The sequence below is a fragment of the Primulina eburnea genome, chromosome 12 (genome assembly GCF_022965805.1).
Source record: "Primulina eburnea isolate SZY01 chromosome 12, ASM2296580v1, whole genome shotgun sequence".
NCBI lineage: Eukaryota > Viridiplantae > Streptophyta > Magnoliopsida > Lamiales > Gesneriaceae > Primulina > Primulina eburnea.
Genome location: NC_133112.1, coordinates 36,589,709 through 36,610,669, shown reverse-complemented (window position 1 = coordinate 36,610,669; position 20,961 = coordinate 36,589,709). Strand labels below are relative to the sequence as shown.

The window sequence follows — 20,961 nt, the reverse complement described above, 5'->3', positions numbered from 1 at the left end:
ATTATTTCAGAAAATTTCGGTATGTTGCATGTGTACATGAGGAAACTCGATTTTTGAATCCAAAAACTTGTATGTTGTTCGGTTAGGGGCTGCCATGATTAGGGTAAGATCAAGTAAGGTTTATAAATGTTTTAGAGTCCCACACACCACCCAACCCTCGGCTGAAACAAAGAAAAAACAAAAGAAACAAGAACAAGTAACAACCGTGATCCTGCTGTCAAGGGTTGGGGACGATAGGTTTTAGTGTTCAGGGGATTGGTTTGGTCTTGGCTTGGGCTAGGCCTCGACCAGGGGCTGTCATGGGTCAGGGAAAGGGTCCTAGCCAAGCTAGGACTTGAGTTGGGGCTAGGGAAAGAGTCCTAGCCATGCTAGGACTCCACCCGAGAACCCTGCACAGATTGGTGTAGGGTTTGCGCTGCTTCCAAGAGTCGGGGGCTCAGTATGGGGTTCAAGGGCCGGGTCAAGGCGATGCACTAGGGTCCTAGGAGGGTGCACAAGGATGGTGCAAGGGCTGGGCTCGTTGGCTCGTTTTTGTTGTTTGGCTGGGTTCTTGGGGGTCTAAGGGTCCAGAAGGTTAATTTAGGATGTTGGTCAAGTTTTGGATCAACATGGTTCGGGGGTAACTCGTGAAAATTGGAAGTTGGCTCGTGGTCGAACAATGTTGTGGCAGCCAGACAAGTAGGGCCCGAGGCTGTCTATGAGCGGTTCATGAAGATGAGGCCGAAGGAGTTCGTAGGGACGTCAGATCCTATGGTGGCCGAGGGCTGGATTAAGTCCCTTGAGGTTATCTTCGAGTTCATGGGGCTAGAAGAAGGAGATAGAGTTCGTTGTGCGACTTATCTGTTTGGGGGAGACGCTCGCCTGTGGTGGGAATGAGCATCTGTAGCTTTGGATTTGGCTACTTTGAGCTGGGCCCGCTTCACGGAGGTATTTTACTCCAAATATTTTAAAGATGAGGTGCGTTCCAGGTTGACCACGGAGTTCATGACCCTGAGGCAGGGAGACATGACTGTTACGGAGTTCGTCCGTAAGTTCGAGAGGGGTTGTCATTTTGTACCCCTGATTGCAAATGATGCGGGAGCCAAGATGAGGCAGTTTATGAATGGTCTACGGCCGATCTTACGCCGTGATATTAGGGTGGCTGGCCCTACTACCTATGATGTTGCAGTTTCCAGAGCTCTAGCTGCAGAGCAGGACCAACAGGATATTGAGAGGGATCGCAATGGTAAGCGACCATTTCAGGCACCACACCGCCCTCCACCGCAGCAGCACCAAAATAAGAGGCAATTCCATGGTCCACCCAGGAACAGAGGACAACATCAGCAGCAGCAGGGACGGGCAGGGGCGGAGCCAGGATCTTAATTCAGTGTAGGCAAAACGAAAAAAAGAACAATGATTAATCGATAGCTAAAAATAATGTGTCATAAAGTTTGAACACAAATTACGCACAGCCAGTAACATTGATAATTGATTGGAAAACGTCAGAAAAATGACGAACAACAACGTGTACAAAATCCGAATTCAAAAAAAAATATTATATAAAATATAAAATATACGTTCGAAAAATAAACACGAATTCATTATCGATTGGAAAAAGCATAATATTATAAAACAATTGAATGATCGACAAGATTGAACGAAAAACGAACCTAAAAATTGATAACATTTTGGATTTTTTAGAGATTATGAAAGATGAAGCAATAATTAAAATGAATTGAAATGATTGTTAATTAAATATATGACGTTCGTGACTCGAGAAGAGAAAACACATACAGAAAGCTATAGAGTGTATACTTGGATACTAATAACATGTAAAAAACTGAGTCTAAAATTTGGGTCTACAAATTATTAAAAAAAATTGGATCAGTATAGACATATAAGCATATAATAATAACATACACAAATTAAAAATTTAGACATAAAATATATATAAATTTAGACATTATAAATATATATATATATATATATATATATATATATAAAAAAATTGACCCAGTGTAGGCAACAGCCCACACTGGGCCTGTACTGGCTCCGCCAGTGGGGATGGGAAATCCCGAGGGCAGTGGAGTATCCATTCTGTGCCAGGTGCTCACGCCGTCATGCGGGGAATTGTATGTATGGTTCGGGAAAGTGCTACAAGTTTGGTAGTACTGACCACATATTGAAGTATTGCCCTCAAAAGGATCTGCCTACCCAAGGCAGAGTTTTTGCTCTTCATGCCGCGGAGACTAACCCGGAGACGATGCTCTTGACCGGTACCTTAAATCTTTAAATTGTATTTGAAATTTAGTGTTTTGGGTTAAGATTTTGAGCTTAGAACTTGTGATAGGATTGCATGTTCTAATCAGTGTTAATTACGGGAATTTAGATTAGAAGAACGTTGACTTTTGCATGTCTATAAGCTTAGTTCTAGTAAACTATTGGGTTTAGCATGATATCCCAAACTTTCACGGAGAATTTTTATAGCTGGTTCCGCTACGAATGCCTTGATAGATTCGGGGGCTACTCATTCGTTCATTTCTGAAGTGTTTGCAAATTTCCTCAATATCAAGACCATCGGACTAGATATAACATATTCCGTAGTTCTGCCTTCTGGAGAGGATATGACGGCGACTAATGTGATCCTAGACATAGACCTCAAACTTCATGGTAATCTTGTTTATGCGGACCTCATAGTGTTACCGATGCCGGAGTTTGATATCATTTTGGGTATGAATTGGCTAATGAGGAACATAGTTTTGATTGACTTCCAGCGGAGATCTGTTCTAGTCCGACCGTCTAGGATGGAACAATTCTTATTTGAACCAGACAGGTATTTTAATTTACCTCGTATGATATCTTGTATCCAGGCTAGGAAGCTCATTCATAAAGGGTGCCAAGCATTTTTAGCTACTCTTGTATCCGTTCCCGAGACGCCCAAACAGTCAGCATCCGATGTTCCTATTGTCAAGGACTTTCTACACTGGTTTACCACCTATGAGAGAGGTGGGATTTTCTATTGAGCTGATTCCCGGTACTGCGCCGATCTCCAAAGCACCCTACCGATTAGCACCGACGGGGATGGCAGAACTCAAGAAGCAGATTCAGGAACTTCTTGACAAGGAGTTCATTCGCCCGAGTTTTTCTCCATAGGGCGCACCAGTCTTATTTGTGAAGAAGAAGGATTGTTCGATGAGGCTTTGCATTGATTATCGGGAGTTGAACAGAGTCTCAGTATTCTCCAAGATAGATCTGCGTTCGGGCTATCATCAGTTGCGGGTGAGAGATGCCGATGTTCTCAAGACTGCTTTTAGGACTCGTTACGGCCACTTCGAGTTCCTTGTGATGCCATTCGGTTTGACGAATGCGCCATCGATCTTTATGGATCTCATGAATCGCGTATTTCAGCCGTATCTTGATCAGTTTGTGATAGTATTCATAGACGATATTCTCGTATACTCAAAGAATGAAGAGGATCACAGCAGACATCTGACCACAGTATTGCAGACCCTACAAAAGCACAAGTTTTTCGCGAAGTTCAGCAAGTGCGAGTTCTGGTTAGAGAAGGTGGCGTTCTTAGGCCACGTCGTTTCTAGCAGTGGGATTGAGGTAGACCCAGCAAAAGTTGCAGCAGTCAGAGATGGGGTTGTACCGCAAAATGCATCAGAGATCCGTAGTTTCCTTGGGCTAGCAGGATATAATCGGAAGTTTATTCAGGGATTCTCATCCATCGCAGTTCCACTCAGATCATTGACGAAGAAGAATGTTAAGTATGTGTGGAGCGAGGAATTTCAGAAGAGCTTCGATACTTTGAAGCAAGCTCTTATTTCAGCGCCAGTATTGGCCATGCCTTCAGGACCCGGAAATTGTCCTGTATACCGATGCTTCGAAACTCGGTTTAGGCGCAATATTGATGCAGCATGGGAAGGTGATAGCATATGATTCTCGTCAGTTGAAGATTCATGAAAAGAATTATCCCGCCCATGATTTAGAGTTGGCAGCCGTAGTATTTGCATTGAAGATTTGGAGGCACTATTTGTACGGAGAGAAGTGTCAGATATTCACCGACCACAAAAGTCTCAAATACTTCTTTACACAAAAAAATTTGAATATGTGGCAGAGGCGTTGGTTGGAGTTAGTGAAGGACTATGACTGTGACATTAGCTATCATCCTGGCAAAGCTAATGTAGTTGCGGATGCGTTGAGCAGGAAAGTTGCAATGATGGCTCATTTGAGAATTTCGAGACCTCTTCAGTTTGAGATGCAGAGGTTTGATCTAGAGACATATCCTCGAGATAGAGTTCCTCAGTTATCTACTTTGACGATTCAATCTTCTCTTCTAGACCGTGTTCGCAGTGGGCAGTTAGCAGACGAGTAGTTGGCTAAGTGGAGACAGAGTGATGAGGCCAAGGGCAGTATATTGTACACAGTTAGAGACGGTATTGTCAGATATCGAGACAGAATGTGGGTTCCAAGCGACGATTCTATTCGAGAGGATATTTTATCTGAGGCCCATATGTCGTCGTACTCCATTCATCCGGGGATAAAATTGCTTGCAAGTGCACAACGTCAAGTTTGTAATAAAATGTATTTTTGAGTACAAGTGTCGATCCCACGAGGAATGTATTTCTAAATTTATATTAATGCTTGCAATTGAAATAGTCTCGATTTTATTTAGAATAATCAATTAACAGATTTGTTTTCACCAATAACTAAATTTAATTATATTATAACACCAAACTTTTTATAACAAATAACTATGGAATAAAAGATCTAGAGGTCTGATTTCACGCAACTATCCACCATGTGTTATTTTGTGTAGCTATATTATAAATGTCCTTCTTATTCATTAGCCAAGAATTACATAATTATCTACTCCCTCTCCCGAGTGCTATGTAGATACTAATTATCTAAAAAAAGATTGTAACGTACCCATCAACAATCTATAATTAAATAACACAATAGCACTAACTTCTTTTAATGACTTCAATAGCAATATATGTCCTCCCGAACTATATAAATACCATCGATGTATTTTTCCCTTTCTTGTTTATAAATTTCCTTTTCCAAGTGATAAATTATAAACATAAGAATCATTCAAGATATGGCCAATAAAATTAAAGCATTAAGATTGGAAAACACAAATGAACAATAAGGAAAACTTATATAGCATAAATCATAAATCCCAACACATGGTTTCTAGTTTTGTTCCATCATTCCTCTAGAAATAAAAATTAGTTCATAATAAAAATAACACAACAAAACATGAATATTAAACAATACATAGTAAATAAAAATGAAAATAAAGAAAGAAGAACTTAGAACAAGAGCTTGGAGTGCAATGAAATTCCTTTCCAAAAGTGTGCAAGAGAATTCTCAAGAACTTGATAAACTTGATCTTCAATCTTTCTTTGTAGCCTCCAATCCTTTCCTTTGTTCCCCAATGACCTAGACGATGAATAATACAAGCTTTTTATAGTCCTAGACAAGTCTTATACGCAAAACACCAAAGTCAGCAACTCCCATGCGCAGCACACCAAAGTTTCAGAATTTCCGGACTTGGTCTGTGCATGATCGCGGGTGCGGTACAGGTAACACCGCAGGTGCGGTTCTGCTTCGGCAGAATTCTTCAACTTCCAAGTCAAGGGATCGCGGGTGCGGTGCTAAAAAAACCGCGGGTGCGGTCTTGCTTCGACAAAATTTTTCCTTTTCACTTTTTAATTAATCACTATACTACTCCAAATTCTCATTCTAAGCTTCCAAACTACAATAACAAAAATAACAACAAATCTCATAAAACCTGCTCAAGAATCACAAAATTCCAAGTTAAAAACAAGTAATAAAAGTACAATAAATTGCACTTATCAAACTCCCCCAAACTTAAGATTTTGCTAGTCCTGAGCAAAACAAAACAACACAAACAAACAAACAAGTCATGAAATACTTTAAAGAACTTGGCCTCAAGATATTTTAACTAACTCTTCATGCATTCACAATTCAAATCAATCTAACCATTTGTTCATCCGGATAAAATCATGCAATCGGTTAATTTTCTTAACTTCTAATCTCTTCAACTCATGTTTCAAAACATTCTCAATCAATTTCAATTTTTACAAACACAAATCAAGAGGTATTTTCCGGTAAAAATTGGGTTCAAAGCAATATTCATTCAAGAAATGGATACCCAATAAATATTTGATGCAATGAGGTGTGTGTAAAATTTATCAAGATTCTTACTCAATGCAAGTGTTTATCGATTGTCCATAAGCTAGATCCTCCCAATCACTCTCCACTAGTATATTGGACAACTATGACTAGGTTAATAGGATTTTCAATGGTTGTAATGTTAGGCCTCGGTTCATGGCTACAAATAAAGATTAGGAATTCAAATAAGGGAGTAAATTGACTTTTTTCTCTCTTTTTTTAAACACCTTTATTTTTCTTTTTCTTTTTTTTTTCCTTTCATTTCATCTCTTTTTCTCTCCTTTTTCTCCAACTTTATCAATGTAACATCATTCATTTTTCTTTTCTTTTTGTAGGAGAATTTCCATTTCTTTGATCCTTTGAATTCTTACTCCCTTGAGAAGGTAGGAAATTAGTGTTTAAGATATTCAACATGGTAGCAAATGTGGGATAATTGAAAGAATATTTGAATGGGGGTCTTTTACACATATTTACGTGTGCCATTCAAATTCATATAATCTCAAAGAGGTGATAAATGATAAATTATTGTTATTTGGTAGCTTCAAAGGCTCAATCGATCCAAAAATCACCTAAATCATTCCTAAATCATAAGTTGTCCATATTTCGTCTCGAGTGATGTTTGGATAGTTCTAGACAAAATCTCAATTCACCAACACAAAGTAGAATCTAATCATCGTGAAAAAAATATGGTGTCTCAATGCATCAACCAAATACATATATATTCAAAAGAAAAGTGCTTAACTCAGAAGCGGCTTCCAAGAAATTTCAAAAACACAATTCTTTTTCTCGAATAGGCTCAAGAGGGCTTCAAATGATTATTTATGAACAATATAAATGGCCCAAATAAAATCAAAGATTGCCTCAATCATATATGTGTTTGCAAAAAAATTATTTCGATGTCAAATGAAAATCACAGAGTTGTATAGAAATTATAAGTCTCAAACTTACCTAATCTCATGATTGTTATCTAAATTTTTCAAATTGATCGATTAATCATGAATGTAATGCATGACTTTTCTTCTTAATGCAACATTTTTCATTTCTCATCACTGGCCATTTCAAATAAAGATTTTTCATGACTAAAACACACAAGCAACCAACTACAAAAATAAATAAATACACAAAATAAAATAAACACACAAAATAAAATAAAATAAAATAAAATCTCCCCCAAACTAAACATGTGCATCGTCCTCGATGTAAATAAGCATGAAAATTAGGAGAATACACTTATCTCGGGCGACGACCGTCAGTGGTCATCGCCATCCTCATCATCTTCTTCATCGTTGGGTGGTTGTTGGAACTCAGGCGGGTGGTATATAGGTGGCCACTGTGGAGGAGGTGGAAACGGATTGCCAGAGGTAGAAGCGGATGGAAATTGCTGAGCCAAGATGATAGGGGGTGTTTTTACGTGTTTATTGCATTAGTTTTAATTGTGTTTACATTGTGCATGCATGCATTTCATTTACTTTTTGTTCATTTTTTAGTAATTAATTGCTTTCGATTACATCTCACTTGGGCATGATGAATTTGCAGGAAAAGGAGCCGGAAAACCAAAAATTGGAACCAAAGTGCCAACTCAAGAAACTGAAGTGCAGCAAGGTCGACGCTCGAGCGGTAGGTTTTTACCGCCCGAGCGCGGGAGGTGAGAATCCGAGGAAATTTACAGGGAGTTTGGCGCTCGGGCGGTAGTTTTCTACCGCCCGAGCGCGAGCAGTGATCACCAAAAGTAAAAATACAGAAGAGTCGGCGCTCGAGCGGTAGTTTTCTACCGCCCGAGCGCGAATGCTGCATGTTACGAGGTTAATTACAGAGAGTGTGGCGCTCGAGCGGTAGTTTTCTACCGCCCGAGCGCCATCTATTTTTGGCAAGATGTGGTGCGCGATTCCTTACCTTATTTTGAGAGGAGAATGATATGGAAAGCTGCTCTTGGCCGATTTTGGAGTCATTCAGACATATTTTTCAGAGAGAAAAGGATTTTGGGAGAGCTTTTGCACTTGGATTGAAGATTCAACGGTTTCCGGGCATCGTTCTTCGCAGATTTCGTCACGCCTAGTATTTCTAGTTTAATTTCCTTTGTTTAAACATTGTTTTGCGTATTTTAATTATGAATTCTAGTAGCTAACTTTCATTATTTGTTGGGATTAAAGGGGATCCTACCCCGAAACTTTTAGTTGATTAATTTATATGTCGGTTTGTGATTTATTCTTGATTATTCTACGATTTTCATTGTGTCGTTGAGCGTAGCTAACTTTAACGACTATTTTATATCACGAGTGAGTTCGAGAGAATAACTAGTGATAGGATCGAGTGGTGTAATTCGCGGATCTACAATTTGCATAGATATATGAAATTGGATACGTGCCGATAGTCATAGTCCTTAGGGTCGAAAACTAGGGGGTTTCATTAATCGAAATGCGATTCATTCTTGATAAATAATTAAAGACATTTAATTACTTCATTGAGTGAATTAGTTTGACATAGCTCGAGAGAGTGTGTTCAATTAAATAGGAAATCCTGTCGGAAGCGTAGAACACAATCGACGAATTAATTAATTAATAAGGGGTAGGTGAACCATAATTCCCAACAAATTCTTTCATCATTTGAAATTTACTCAATTGATTTAGCGGTCATATTTTATCATTTAATCTTTGAACTTGTTTATTTAATTTTCTTGCATTTTAGTAGTTATAACACAATCAATCACCTTTCGTCGCTAAAGTTTTAATAACTAATATAATAATTGTTAAATACAGTCCTCAGTGGAACGATACTCGTATTCACATACACTATATTATTACTTGACATCGTGCACTTGCGATTACGTTTTGAGCATACAAAATCACATTTTATTGGGGAATTCACAGTGCAAGTTTTGCTCGATCACAAGACCGATGTAAAATCCATCATGTAATCCATAAATCTATCGGTCCTAAACCGAAACGCATCCATGTCTTGACGTTGTTGGCGCATTTCTTGTTGCTGATTTCGCATATCTTCTTCCAATTGGGTCAACCTATTTCTCCTATTCCTCTGTTGCGGTTGTGGTTCTTGAGCTTGAGCCTGTGCACGTCTCTCGGCAGCTCTTCTGTTAAATTCCCTTGCAGCTCGACGTGCCACCGCTTGATCACCTCTGATTCCCGCAAATGGCTGAACTACCATAATGGGATTTTTTGGCTTCAGAGCTTCTTCATTCGTAGCCCAATTCACTCCCGCATTGTGGCATAATGCAGTGATAAGAGAAGGGTGGAGGAGTCCACTAGGAGAGTTACCTCTTGCATATTCAAGTATCGAATGCTGAAGCAATTGACCTAAATCAATTGTCTTCCCTGTCATAATGCAAAAAGTAAGGATGGCTCTTTCCTTGATGACTGTGGTGGTATGCTCGGTAGGCTTAATCCTAGCAGAAATAAAAGAATACCAATCTTTGGCAACATTTTTCAGATCAGATTTCGCCAGGCTGACATGCACATCGTCCCTCATTCTCCACTCTGCTCCCTGTTTGCAAATTGTTTGAAGAATATCGTTGTAATCAACATGCTCATTCCTGTATTCTTCATATTTATCGTGCATTACATGAGGGATACCATATAAAGATTTGATCGTATGTGCATCTAAGGCAACCGTTTTTTCTCGCACAAACACCGTAAATTAATCATACCTAACCTTGAGGTTAGCATAAACTCTCTCACCAACGAAATGACAGCATCCTGTGGCTGCCTGCCAAACTCCTCCCACTGCCGAGTCCTAAGCATTTCTCCAATTTCAGTATGAGGGGCACTAAGATCAAATCCCCTTTCTTTTATAATGCTCCTATTCAAAATCTTTCCATAATGCTCCTCCGCCTTCTCGTCCCAGAACCTACTCGCATCGTAATTTACAGATGAAGAAGATGATGCACCCTTAGATTGTTTTCTTCTTGGAGGCATTGTGTCAAACACCTTTCAAACACCAACCTTTCTTCAATCCAATTCTCACAATTCAATGATTCTTGCACTCCCCCAAACGTAATACTCACAATATTCAAACCTCAACAATATAACCAACAATCAATCAACAATATCCACAACACCAATAATTTCCTTCCATAGCCACTAGCACCAATATTTTCGAATTTTCAACAAATATGAAATGGATTTGCTCACCTTGAGTGTGTTGAAATGTTTCTTGAAGAACAAAATCAAAGCTCCACTCAAATCTTGAAGAAATTTTCGAGCCCCTTTGAAACCCTAGTTTTTATGTTGAATTTTGTGGGAAGAAAAGTGATATTTGATGGAATGGGTTAAGATATTTTGGTTGGGAGTGATAAATTTGTTGAAGGAATTACAAAAATTGAGTGTGAAAAGTGTTTGTTGGAATGAGGATTTTGAAATGGAGGAGGAAGTTTGAGAGATGTTCTTCGATTGTGAAAGTTTCTGCCCGATTCTGTTTTTAAAACGCGCGACCGCGGGTGCGGTGTGACTACGGCATTCCTTGCATTGTTCGATATTAAGCGACCGCGGGTGCGGTATAGGTAACACCGCAGGTGCGGTATTGCTTCGGCACACGTAGCGCGGGTGCGGTGTCAATGAGGCTGCGGGTGCGCTCCTGCTTCGAATTTTCTTGTATTTTTAATGCACCACAAGCGCGGGTGCGGTGCACATGAGACCGCGGGTGCACTCCTGTTTCGTCAAAATTATTTTCTTCTCAAATTTTCAGTCCTGAAAAGAAAACAATTGGGATTCATTAAATTTGGGAAGATATAAGCACACACTATATTAAAAATACACAACCAAAAATAATCATGATACAAAAATAAAATCAAAACCGAAATAAAAATGCAAAAGAGAAACAAAAATTTGGGTTGCCTCCCAATCAGCGCTTGGTTTAACGTCTTCAGCCCGACTACCATCAGTCTATATCAAGTTGATCCACCCAAAGGAATGTTGTCAAGGTGCCTTACTTCAGTTCCATAATATGGCTTAACTCGCTGCCCGTTCACCTTGAAAGTTCTCCCATCACTGCATTTTAGCTCAATCGCCCCATGAGGGTACACTGTCTCCACCAAAAATGGACCTGACCAACGCGATTTCAACTTACCAGGGAACAAATTCAAACGGGAGTTGAACAATAGTACTTGTTGTCCTGGTTTGAGCTCCTTTCGTACAATGAGTTTATCGTGCCACTTTTTGGTCTGTTCTTTATAAATCTTGGCATTTTCGTATGCATCATTGCAGAACTCCTCCATTTCATTTAACTGTATTTTTCTGCCATCGCCAGATGCTTTAAAGTCAAAGTTCAACTTCTTAATTGCCCTAAATGCTCGATGCTCCAATTCCAGCGGCAAGTGACAGGCTTTACCAAAAACCAACATATAGGGAGACTTGAATGCGGTCCTATAAGCCCACAGTGCATCATCCAACTTTATAGCCCAATCCTTTTGGTTTGTATTGACAGTCTTTTCTAATATTTGTTTGATTTCCCGATTGGATATTTCAGCTTGTCCGTTCGACTGAGGACGATATGCTAATGCCACTCTGTGCTTCACATTGTATTTAGCCATCAGTGAGTTGAAAATTTTATTGCAAAAGTGCGTACCTTCGTCACTTATGATGGCTCTCGGTGTTCCAAACCTGGTGAAAATGTTCTTGTGCACAAACTTAACTACAACACGAGCATCGTTAGTACTGGTGGCGATTGCTTCCACCCATTTCGAAACATAATCTACAGCTAATAATATATAAGATTGACCAAAAGAAGGGGGAAAAGGTCCCATGAAATCTATGCCCCAGACATCAAAAAGTTCCACTTCCAAAATATTTGTCAGTGGCAATTCGTGACGCCTAGAGATGTTTCCTAACCTTTGGCACCTATCACATGATTTCACTAAGGTATAGCTATCCTTAAACAAAGTAGGCCAGAAAAAACCTGATTGCAATACCTTAGCTGCTGTTCGTGTTGCTCCAAAATGTCCACCATAAGGTGATGAATGACATTGTTCCAGAATTGTATTTGCATCTTCGCCATCAACACATCTCCTAATCACTTGGTCAGCACATCTCTTATACACACAAGGATCATCCCAAAAGAAAAATTTGATATCATGGAAGAACTTCTTTTTCTGATTGTGGTTCAAATCTGGAGGAAAAGTACCACAAGACAAAAAATTAGCTATATCAGCAAACCAAGGGAGTTTAGAATTTACTTCAAACAGTTGTTCGTCTGGGAACAACTCATTGATAACTCCACCTTCCGTTCTTTCTTCCAGCTCTAGTCGTGACAAGTGATCTGCCACCTGGTTTTCACAACCTTTCTTGTCTTTTACTTCAAAATCAAATTCTTGAAGTAGGAGTATCCATCGTATCAACCTATGCTTTGCATCCTTTTTGGCAAACAAGTAAAGAAGAGCTGCATGGTCTGTGAAAACAGTTGCCTTAGTGCCAATGAGATATGTTCTGAATTTGTCAAATGCAAACACCACTGCTATCATATCTTTCTCAGTAGTTGTATAGTTCTGTTGGGCTGGATTAAGTGTACGACTTGCATAATAGATAGCCTTGAACATCTTGTCTCGCCTCTGTCCCAATGCTGCTCCCACAGCATAATCGCTAGCATCGCACATGAGCTCAAAAGGCTCATTCCAATCAGGCACTATCATAATGGGAGCAGAAATCAGTGCTTTCTTGATCCTGTTAAATGCCTGCAAACAATCATCGTCAAAAATAAATGTCAAATCTTTCTCTAACAAATTACATAAAGGTCTAGTAATTTTAGAGAAATCTTTGATATAACGACGATAGAACCCGGCATGTCCCAAGAAACTTCTGATCCCTTTCACATTCTTTGGCGGTGGTAGGTTTTCAATTGCCACAACTTTAGCTCTGTCAACTTCTATTCCTTTAGCCGAAATTTTATGCCCAAGCACAATACCTTCTGGAACCATGAAGTGACATTTTTCCCAATTCAAAACTAAATTCTTCGCCTGACATATCTGCAAAACAAGCATTATATTTTGCAAACAGTGATCAAAAGATGAACCAAACACAGAGATATCATCCATAAAAACTTCCATAATTTACTCGACCATGTCAGAAAATATGACCATCATACACCTCTGAAACGTAGCAGGTGCATTGCACAGTCCAAATGGCATTCTCCTGAAAGCAAATGTACCGTAAGGGCAAGTGAAGGTAGTCTTCTCCTGATCCTCCGGTGCTATGACAATCTGATTGTAACCTGAATAACCATCTAGAAAGCAATAATAATGATAACCATCTACTCTATCAAGCATCTGGTCAATAAAGGGAAGAGAGAAGTGATCTTTCCTAGTCGCATCATTCAATTTCCTGTAGTCTATGCACACTCGCCAACCAGTCACTGGACGAGTTGAAATCAATTCATTATTATCATTTCTCACTACAGTTATTCCCCCCTTCTTAGGCACTACTTGTACTGGTGAAACTCACGAGCTATCAGATATAGCATAAATAACACCAGCATTTAACAATTTTAATACCTCAGCCCTCACAACTTCTTTCATTGCTGGATTAAGCCTTCTCTGATGGTCAACATAGGGTGAATATGACTCCTGCATCAAGATTTTATGCATACAAATAGTAGAGCTAATCCCCTTTATATCAGAAATTGTCCATCCCAAAGCAGATTTAAATTCCCTCAACACTCTCAACAATTTTTCTTTTTCAGTACAAGTAAGAAATGAATAGATGATTACCGGATATGTCGAATTTTCACCTAAAAATACATAACAAAGGTGGCTTGGCAGTTCCTTCAATTCAGGAGTTGCCTTTGGTACCTCTTTACTTGCATCTTCAAGTAATTCTACATGATACACATCACTCTTTTCTTAGGCAATGTATTGAGAGCAAGTAACTCTTCTTGAACATCCCAATCACTTTCATCCAGTGCAGATACCGATTCCAACAAACATCTCTCTAAGGAATATTTCGTCATCCTACCTGCACCAACATGAGATACACATGAATCAATTACATCAATACTATTACAAATACTTACCTCATTTGGTTCTTTGATTGTGTTGTAGATGTTGAACATGACTTCTTCTCCACCAACTCTCAATGTAAGCTCGCCCTTGTGCACATCAATCAAAGCTTTTCCGGTGGCCAAGAACGGCCTTCCAAAGATAAGCGGAGTCTCCTGATCTTCTTCCATATCTAGAATGACAAAATCAGCAGGAAATATAAATTTGTCTACCTTTACCAGAACATCCTCCACTATCCCTCGTGGATATGTAAGTGATCTGTCCGCCAGCTGCAGGGTAATAGTGCTAGGCTTCACCTCGCCAAGCTCCAAAGTCCTGTAAATAGAAAAAGGCATTAAATTAATACTGGCACATAAATCACATAAAACTTTATTTATTCTAGAACCACCAATAACACAAGGAATAGTAAAACTCCCTGGATCTTTGAGTTTTTGTGGTAGTTTCCTTTGGAGTATGGCGCTACACTCTTCGGTCAACTTAACTGTCTCGAACTCATGCAACTTCATCTTCTTTGACATCACATCTTTGATGAACTTTGCATAGTTTGGCATTTGCTCTAAAGCATCAGCAAATGGAATGTTGACGTAAATTTTCTTGAAAATCTCCAAAAATTTTGCAAATTGATCATCCAATTTTTTCTTTTTGAACCTCTGTGGATATGGAAGAATTGGCTTAAATACCGGAGGTTGTTCAACTTCAACTTCAGTTTTAGATCCCTCAGTTTCAACTTCTTCAACTGTCATCTCATTTTCATCCTTCTCTTTGGAATTTTTAACCTCAAGTTCTCTTCCACTTCTCAACGTTACAGCTTTGCATTGCTCCTTTGGATTCACTTCAGTATTACTTGGGAATTGACCTTTATTTTGATCTCTCAATGCATTAGCTAATTGACCAATCTGTGTCTCCAATGATTTCATTGTGGCACCCATATTTCCCATGTGCGTTTCCATGCCATCAAGACGAGATTCAGTCCTAGCCATCTTTTTATTAGATTCAATAACAAATGTCCCAACTAGATCCTCAAGTGAAGGTTTTCCTTCCCCCTTTGATGTATTGAGCCCCAGTGGAGGATTCAACACATTCTTATTATTAGCATATGAAAATTTTTCATGATTTCTCAAACCAGGATGATAAGTGTTAGGGGGAGGGTTACCTCGATATCCTCCGTAGCCACCAAAATTCCTATTGTTGATATAATGAGCCTCATCAGGAATATGTGGTTCTTCAGTAACAACCGATGCATTTTCAACCTTTGATGTACTAGCCTTATTCATTGCTGCAATTTGAGTTGTTAAAGCTGAAACTTGAGCGGTGAGTGATGTAATAGGATCTATGGCATAAATTCCAGCTTGCTTCTTTACTCCTGATCTCTCAGACGGCCACTGATAACTGTTAATGGTCATCTGTTCAAGCAAATCATATGCTTGATCAGGTGATTTTGCAAATATCGTGCCACCAGCTGCTGCATCCACAGTGCCTCTTGTTTGTCCATTCAAACCATTATAAAACAATTCAATCTGTACCCAATCTTCAAAACCATGGTTTGGACACCTCTTCAACAACTCCTTATAACGTTCCCATGCCTCATATAATTGCTCAAAGTTAGTCTGCCTAAAAGTACTTATCTCTATCTTCAACTGTGCCGACTTCGCAGGTGGAAAATATTTAGCAAGGAACTTGGTTGCTAACTCCTGTCATGTAGTGATACTCCCCAAAGGAAGCGATTGGAGCCATCCTCTTGCTTGGTCCCTAAGAGAAAAAGGAAACAAGCGCAATCGAATTATATCCTCAGAAACACCATTTATTTTTACCGTGTCAGTGATTTCAAGGAATGTTCTGAGATGTAGATGAGGATCTGCAGTAGCGGCTCCCCCAAACTAATTCTGTTGAACCATGTTTATCAATGCGGGCTTGAGCTCAAAGTTGTTTGCATTAATAGTTCCTCATGCTATGCCCGAATAATGAGCATTCAATACCGGTCTAAAATGATCTCTGATGGGTATTGCAGGGGGTGTATTTTCATTATCTCTTCTTGCCTTTCTTAATCTTCTTGCGGTTCTTTCGATTTCAGGATAAAAAATAAGCAAGTCAAGATTTTGCGATCTTCACATGCATTGTCAAACAAAGATAAGACACAAATCAATGTTTAATGGATTACAATAAAAACAGCTCTAAATTAAAATAGAGACTAATTGGTAACAATACTAATATAAATTTAGAATAAACACTCCCCGGCAACGACGCCAAAAACTTATTGCGTGTTTTCTTAATTGCTTGCAAGTGCACAACGTCAAGTTTGTAATAAAATGTATTTTTGAGTACAAGTGTCGATCCCACGAGGAATGTATTTCTAAATTTATATTAATGCTTGCAATTGAAATAGTCTCGACTTTATTTAGAATAATCAATTAACAGATTTGTTTTCACCAATAACTAAATTTAATTATATTATAGCACCAAACTTTTTATAATAAATAACTATGGAATAAAAGATCTAGAGGTCTGATTTCACGCAACTATCCACCATGTGTTATTTTGTGTAGCTATATTATAAATGTCCTTCTTATTCATTAGCCAAGAATTTCATAATTATCTACTCCCTCTCCCGAGTGCTAAGTAGATACTAATTATCTAACAAAAGATTGTAACGTCCCCATCAACAATCTATAATTAAATAACACAATAGCACTAACTTCTTTTAATGACTTCAATAGCAATATATGTCCTCCCGAACTATATAAATACCATCGATGTATTTTTTTCCTTTCTTGTTTATAAATTTCTTTTTCCAAGTGATAAATTATAAACATAAGAATCATTCAAGATATGGCCAATAAAATGAAAGCATTAAGATTGGAAAAACACAAATGAACAATAAGGAAAACTTATATAGCATAAATCATAAATCCCAACACATGGTTTCTAGTTTTGTTCCATCATTCCTCTAGAAATAAAAATTAGTTCATAATAAAAATAACACAACAAAACATGAATCTTAAACAATACATAGTAAATAAAAATAAAAATAAAGAAAGAAGAACTTAGAACAAGAGCTTGGAGTGCAATGAAATTCCTTTCCAAAAGTGTGCAAGAGAATTCTCAAGAACTTGATGAACTTGATCTTCAATCTTTCTTTGTAGCCTCCAATCCTTTCCTTTGCTCCCCAATGACCTAGATGATGAATAATAGAGGTTTGTTTATAGTCCTAGACAAGTCTTATACGCAAAACACCAAAGTCAGCAACTCCCATGCGCAGCACACCAAAGTTTCAGAATTTCCGGACTTGGTCTGTGCATGATCGCGGGTGCGGTACAGGTAACACCGCGGGTGCGGTGCTGCTTTGGCAGAATTCTTCAACTTCCAAGTCAAGGGACCGCGGGTGTGGTGCTAACAAGACCGCGGGTGCGGTCTTGCTTCGACAAAATTTTTTCTTTTCACTTTTTAATTAATCACTATACTACTCCAAATTCTCATTCTAAGCTTCCAAACTACAATAACAAAAATAACAACAAATCTCATAAAACCTGCTCAAGAATCACAAAATTCCAAGTTAAAAACAAGTAATAAAAGTACAATAAATTGCACTTATCAATTGTCACCGTATCAACACAATCATAACAGCCTCAATATATAACATCAAATAGCCCAACAACAATTAATTCAACAAAATATAAAACTCGATTATAAATTCTTATCGTTCAACAATTTAATATTCTGGTATATTTAATTCACAATACTACCATCAAATACACCCTAATTAATAACTTCAAATAATAGGCTATTTTACAACATCCATCAAATTACGAAAACTTTATATCAACGTGTAGCCTATACTTCGTAGACTCCGAATATATAATCAGAATTAATAACAACTCACAAACAACTCATCAATTTCAATTTAACGATTAAAATCCCTAATTATAATAATTTGGGATTAATTCAAAATAACACCACTATAATCTTCTCTACTTCGTTAAAATAATATACTATTCAACAATCTTCAATTTCTGTATGATTTAACAATTTATCGGATTTATTCCAGAAAACGACAAATTTCATCACTAAAAATATAAAATTTATACCTCAAATCGAAGACCTCGTGTCAACGATTCCAGAACTGAAGTCGGTTCGTCGATTGGATAAACCGATAAGTCGCAAGATCGAAAAGAAAATTTAAAACTGTATATTATTTTCCTTCTCCACTCTGCCTCGCTCTCTGTTGCCTTTCGTTTTCTTTAATGTAATCAATTCCACCGCCTCAAATTTTCAATTTTTTTAATATTATATTATATTAATGAAATAATATAATATATAATATTTACATTTTAACACCGGTATATCCCTTTGGATCAGTCAAACGATCAAATTTATCAAAACTCAAAACATGAAACTCATATATCTTTGAGTTTTCTACATCATATCCAAATTTCAAATCATTTGGACTTCATATGACCAAAATATGTCATATTTCATTTTTTAAAAATCATTAATTATTTAGTAATCTCACATTACTAAATCAACAACTTGTAATATTTACTTCAGGCATTACATTTCTACCCCCCTTAAATGAATTTCGACCTCGAAATTAATCAACAACAGTAATAACATGCATAAATAAAGATACGTCATACCATCAGAATAAGTAGGGGTAGAGCTCCCTCATATGTCGCTCTGTCTTCCAAGTGGCCTCTTCGACACCTCTATGCTCCCACAAAACCTTCACCATCGGTATAAGCTTACTACGAAGCTTCCGTTCAGATCGATCCAAAATACAAACTGGTCTCTCAACATAAGACACATCAGGATCTAACTGAAACTCAGAAATATCCAACACATGTAAAGGGTCAGGCTCATACTTTCACAACATCGACACATGTAACACATCATGAATACCAGATAAAGATGGAGGTAGATCCAATCGATAAGCCAAAGTGCCTATCCGCTGTAATATCTCATACGGGCCAACATATCTCGGTGCCAACTTTCATTTCATACCAAATCGCATTGTGCCATGAAAAGGATAAACTTTCAAAAATACTCGATCGCCCTGCTGAAACTATAATGGTTTTCTTCTTTTATTTGCATAGGCGGCCTGTCTATCTTGAGCTGCTTTCAATCGCTGCTGTATCAACTTTACTTTCTGTTCCTTCTCATGAATCATATCAGGACCTGTAACTGCAGCTCGATCAACATCATCCCAGTATAACGGAGAACTACAACGTCTCCCATACAATGCCTCAAATGGAGCCATCTGAATAATACTATGATAACTATTGTTATACGTAAACTCCACCAGGGTGAAAGATGACTGTCAAACAGATTTAAAATCCATAACATAAGCACGCAACATATCCTCCAGCGTCTGAATAGTACGCTCAGTCTGACCATCTGTCTGAGGATGATAAGTTGTACTCAATCTCAACTCTGTCCCCATCGCAGTCTGCAATCCTTCTAAAAAATGAGAAGTAAACCGAGGATCTCTATCAGAAATAATAGACACTGAAATCTCATGCAACCATACAATATCTCATATATATAACTGTGCCATCGTCAAGTATGTACTACTAATGCTATATGGTATAAAATGTGCAACTTTCGTCAATCGATCAACAATCACCCAAATAGCATCAATAGTTCCAGTGCTTCTTGGCAAATGAGTCACAAAATCCATCGATATGTGCTCCCATTTCCAAGTCGGTACTTCTAAACTCCTCAATTCACCTCCTGGCCTTCTTCTCTCGGCTTTGATCTGTTGACAATTGAGACATCAACGTACAAAATAAATCACATCACGTTTCATTCCTTTCCACCAAAACTGAGAGCGTAGATCCTTATACATCTTCTTGCCACCACGGTGGATAGAATATCGACTACAATGTGCACGCCGCAACAGGCCCTGGAGCAACTCAGAAGTATCAGGAACTACCCATCTATCATTCATCCTCAAACTACCATCATCAGCCACTCTAAAACGAGTATCTTGTTTCTGAGAAACTAACTCCTTCCATCGTTGAACTCTCTCATCTGTCATCTGTGCATCACGAATATAACCATATATATCAGGTTCAGGTAATAAGGTAGATACCTGGATAGGATTCGTCGAGATATCAAAATCATATCCCAAGGAACAACAAGGCATCATCATAGCTGATAAACGACTCACATCCTCTGCAGTACAACTAACTTTACGACTCAATGCATCAGCTGTAAGATTAGCTCGACCAGGATGATATTCAATTTCACAGTCATAATCCTTCAACAAATCTAACCACCGACTCTGTCTCATATTCAACTATGTCTGTATAAACAAAAATCTCAAACTCTTATGATACGTATAAATAGTAAACGAGGTACCATATAAATAGTGTCGCCATATCTTCAAGGCAAAGATAATGGCTGCCAACATGTCATGCACATTGTAAGGTCCAAAATTAAGACGACGTAATCCAACTGCATGCGAATCTAGAAAATAATAGAAAATGAGTAATTAATTGATTTTAATTGCTAATTGATTAGGTGACATACATGTTTATATGTTAAATGATATTTTTATTGTCATCATGCATAAATTGTATTTCAAAGAATATTCAAGTGACGATCGAGGAACGGGGACCGAGGGCTGAAAAATGTAAAATGTTTTTATTAAATAATTATTTTTAATTATTTAGAATATGAATTATGCTTTTTGGTATTTTTGAAAATAAGGGCTTTTTGAGGTGATTTTATACGCCGGGACGTAAATTTTATCGGTGTTAGTTTTTCAACTAAAATGCGAACTT

At 38.1% G+C, this 20,961-nt stretch overlaps 1 protein-coding gene across 1 annotated transcript; it reads right to left on the bottom strand.

The window, feature by feature from the left end:
• Positions 1 to 11,083: 11,083 nt before the first annotated feature.
• On the bottom strand, positions 11,084 to 20,468 carry LOC140806868 (uncharacterized). Its single transcript, XM_073163389.1, has 6 exons — positions 19,971 to 20,468; positions 19,320 to 19,490; positions 18,881 to 19,037; positions 14,020 to 14,138; positions 13,679 to 13,750; positions 11,084 to 11,599 (listed from the first exon to the last, which is right to left on the bottom strand). Exons 1-6 carry the CDS (start codon positions 20,466 to 20,468, stop codon positions 11,084 to 11,086), a joined length of 1,533 nt encoding a protein of 510 aa, XP_073019490.1.
• Between the last annotated feature and the right edge of the window lie 493 nt (positions 20,469 to 20,961).

Bases quoted from the DNA above. Each gene is read 5' to 3' on its own strand.
- LOC140806868 (XM_073163389.1), bottom strand. From the start codon at position 20,468: ATGAGACAGAGTCGGTGGTTAGATTTGTTGAAGGATTATGACTGTGAA. The intron at 19,491-19,970 runs GTGATTTATTTT...TCTGTTTGACAG, and splicing joins GGAAAGGAATGAAACGTGAT to TCATCTTTCACCCTGGTGGA. The intron at 11,600-13,678 runs GTATTAAAATTG...ACAAACCAAAAG, and splicing joins AAGAAGTTGTGAGGGCTGAG to GATTGGGCTATAAAGTTGGA.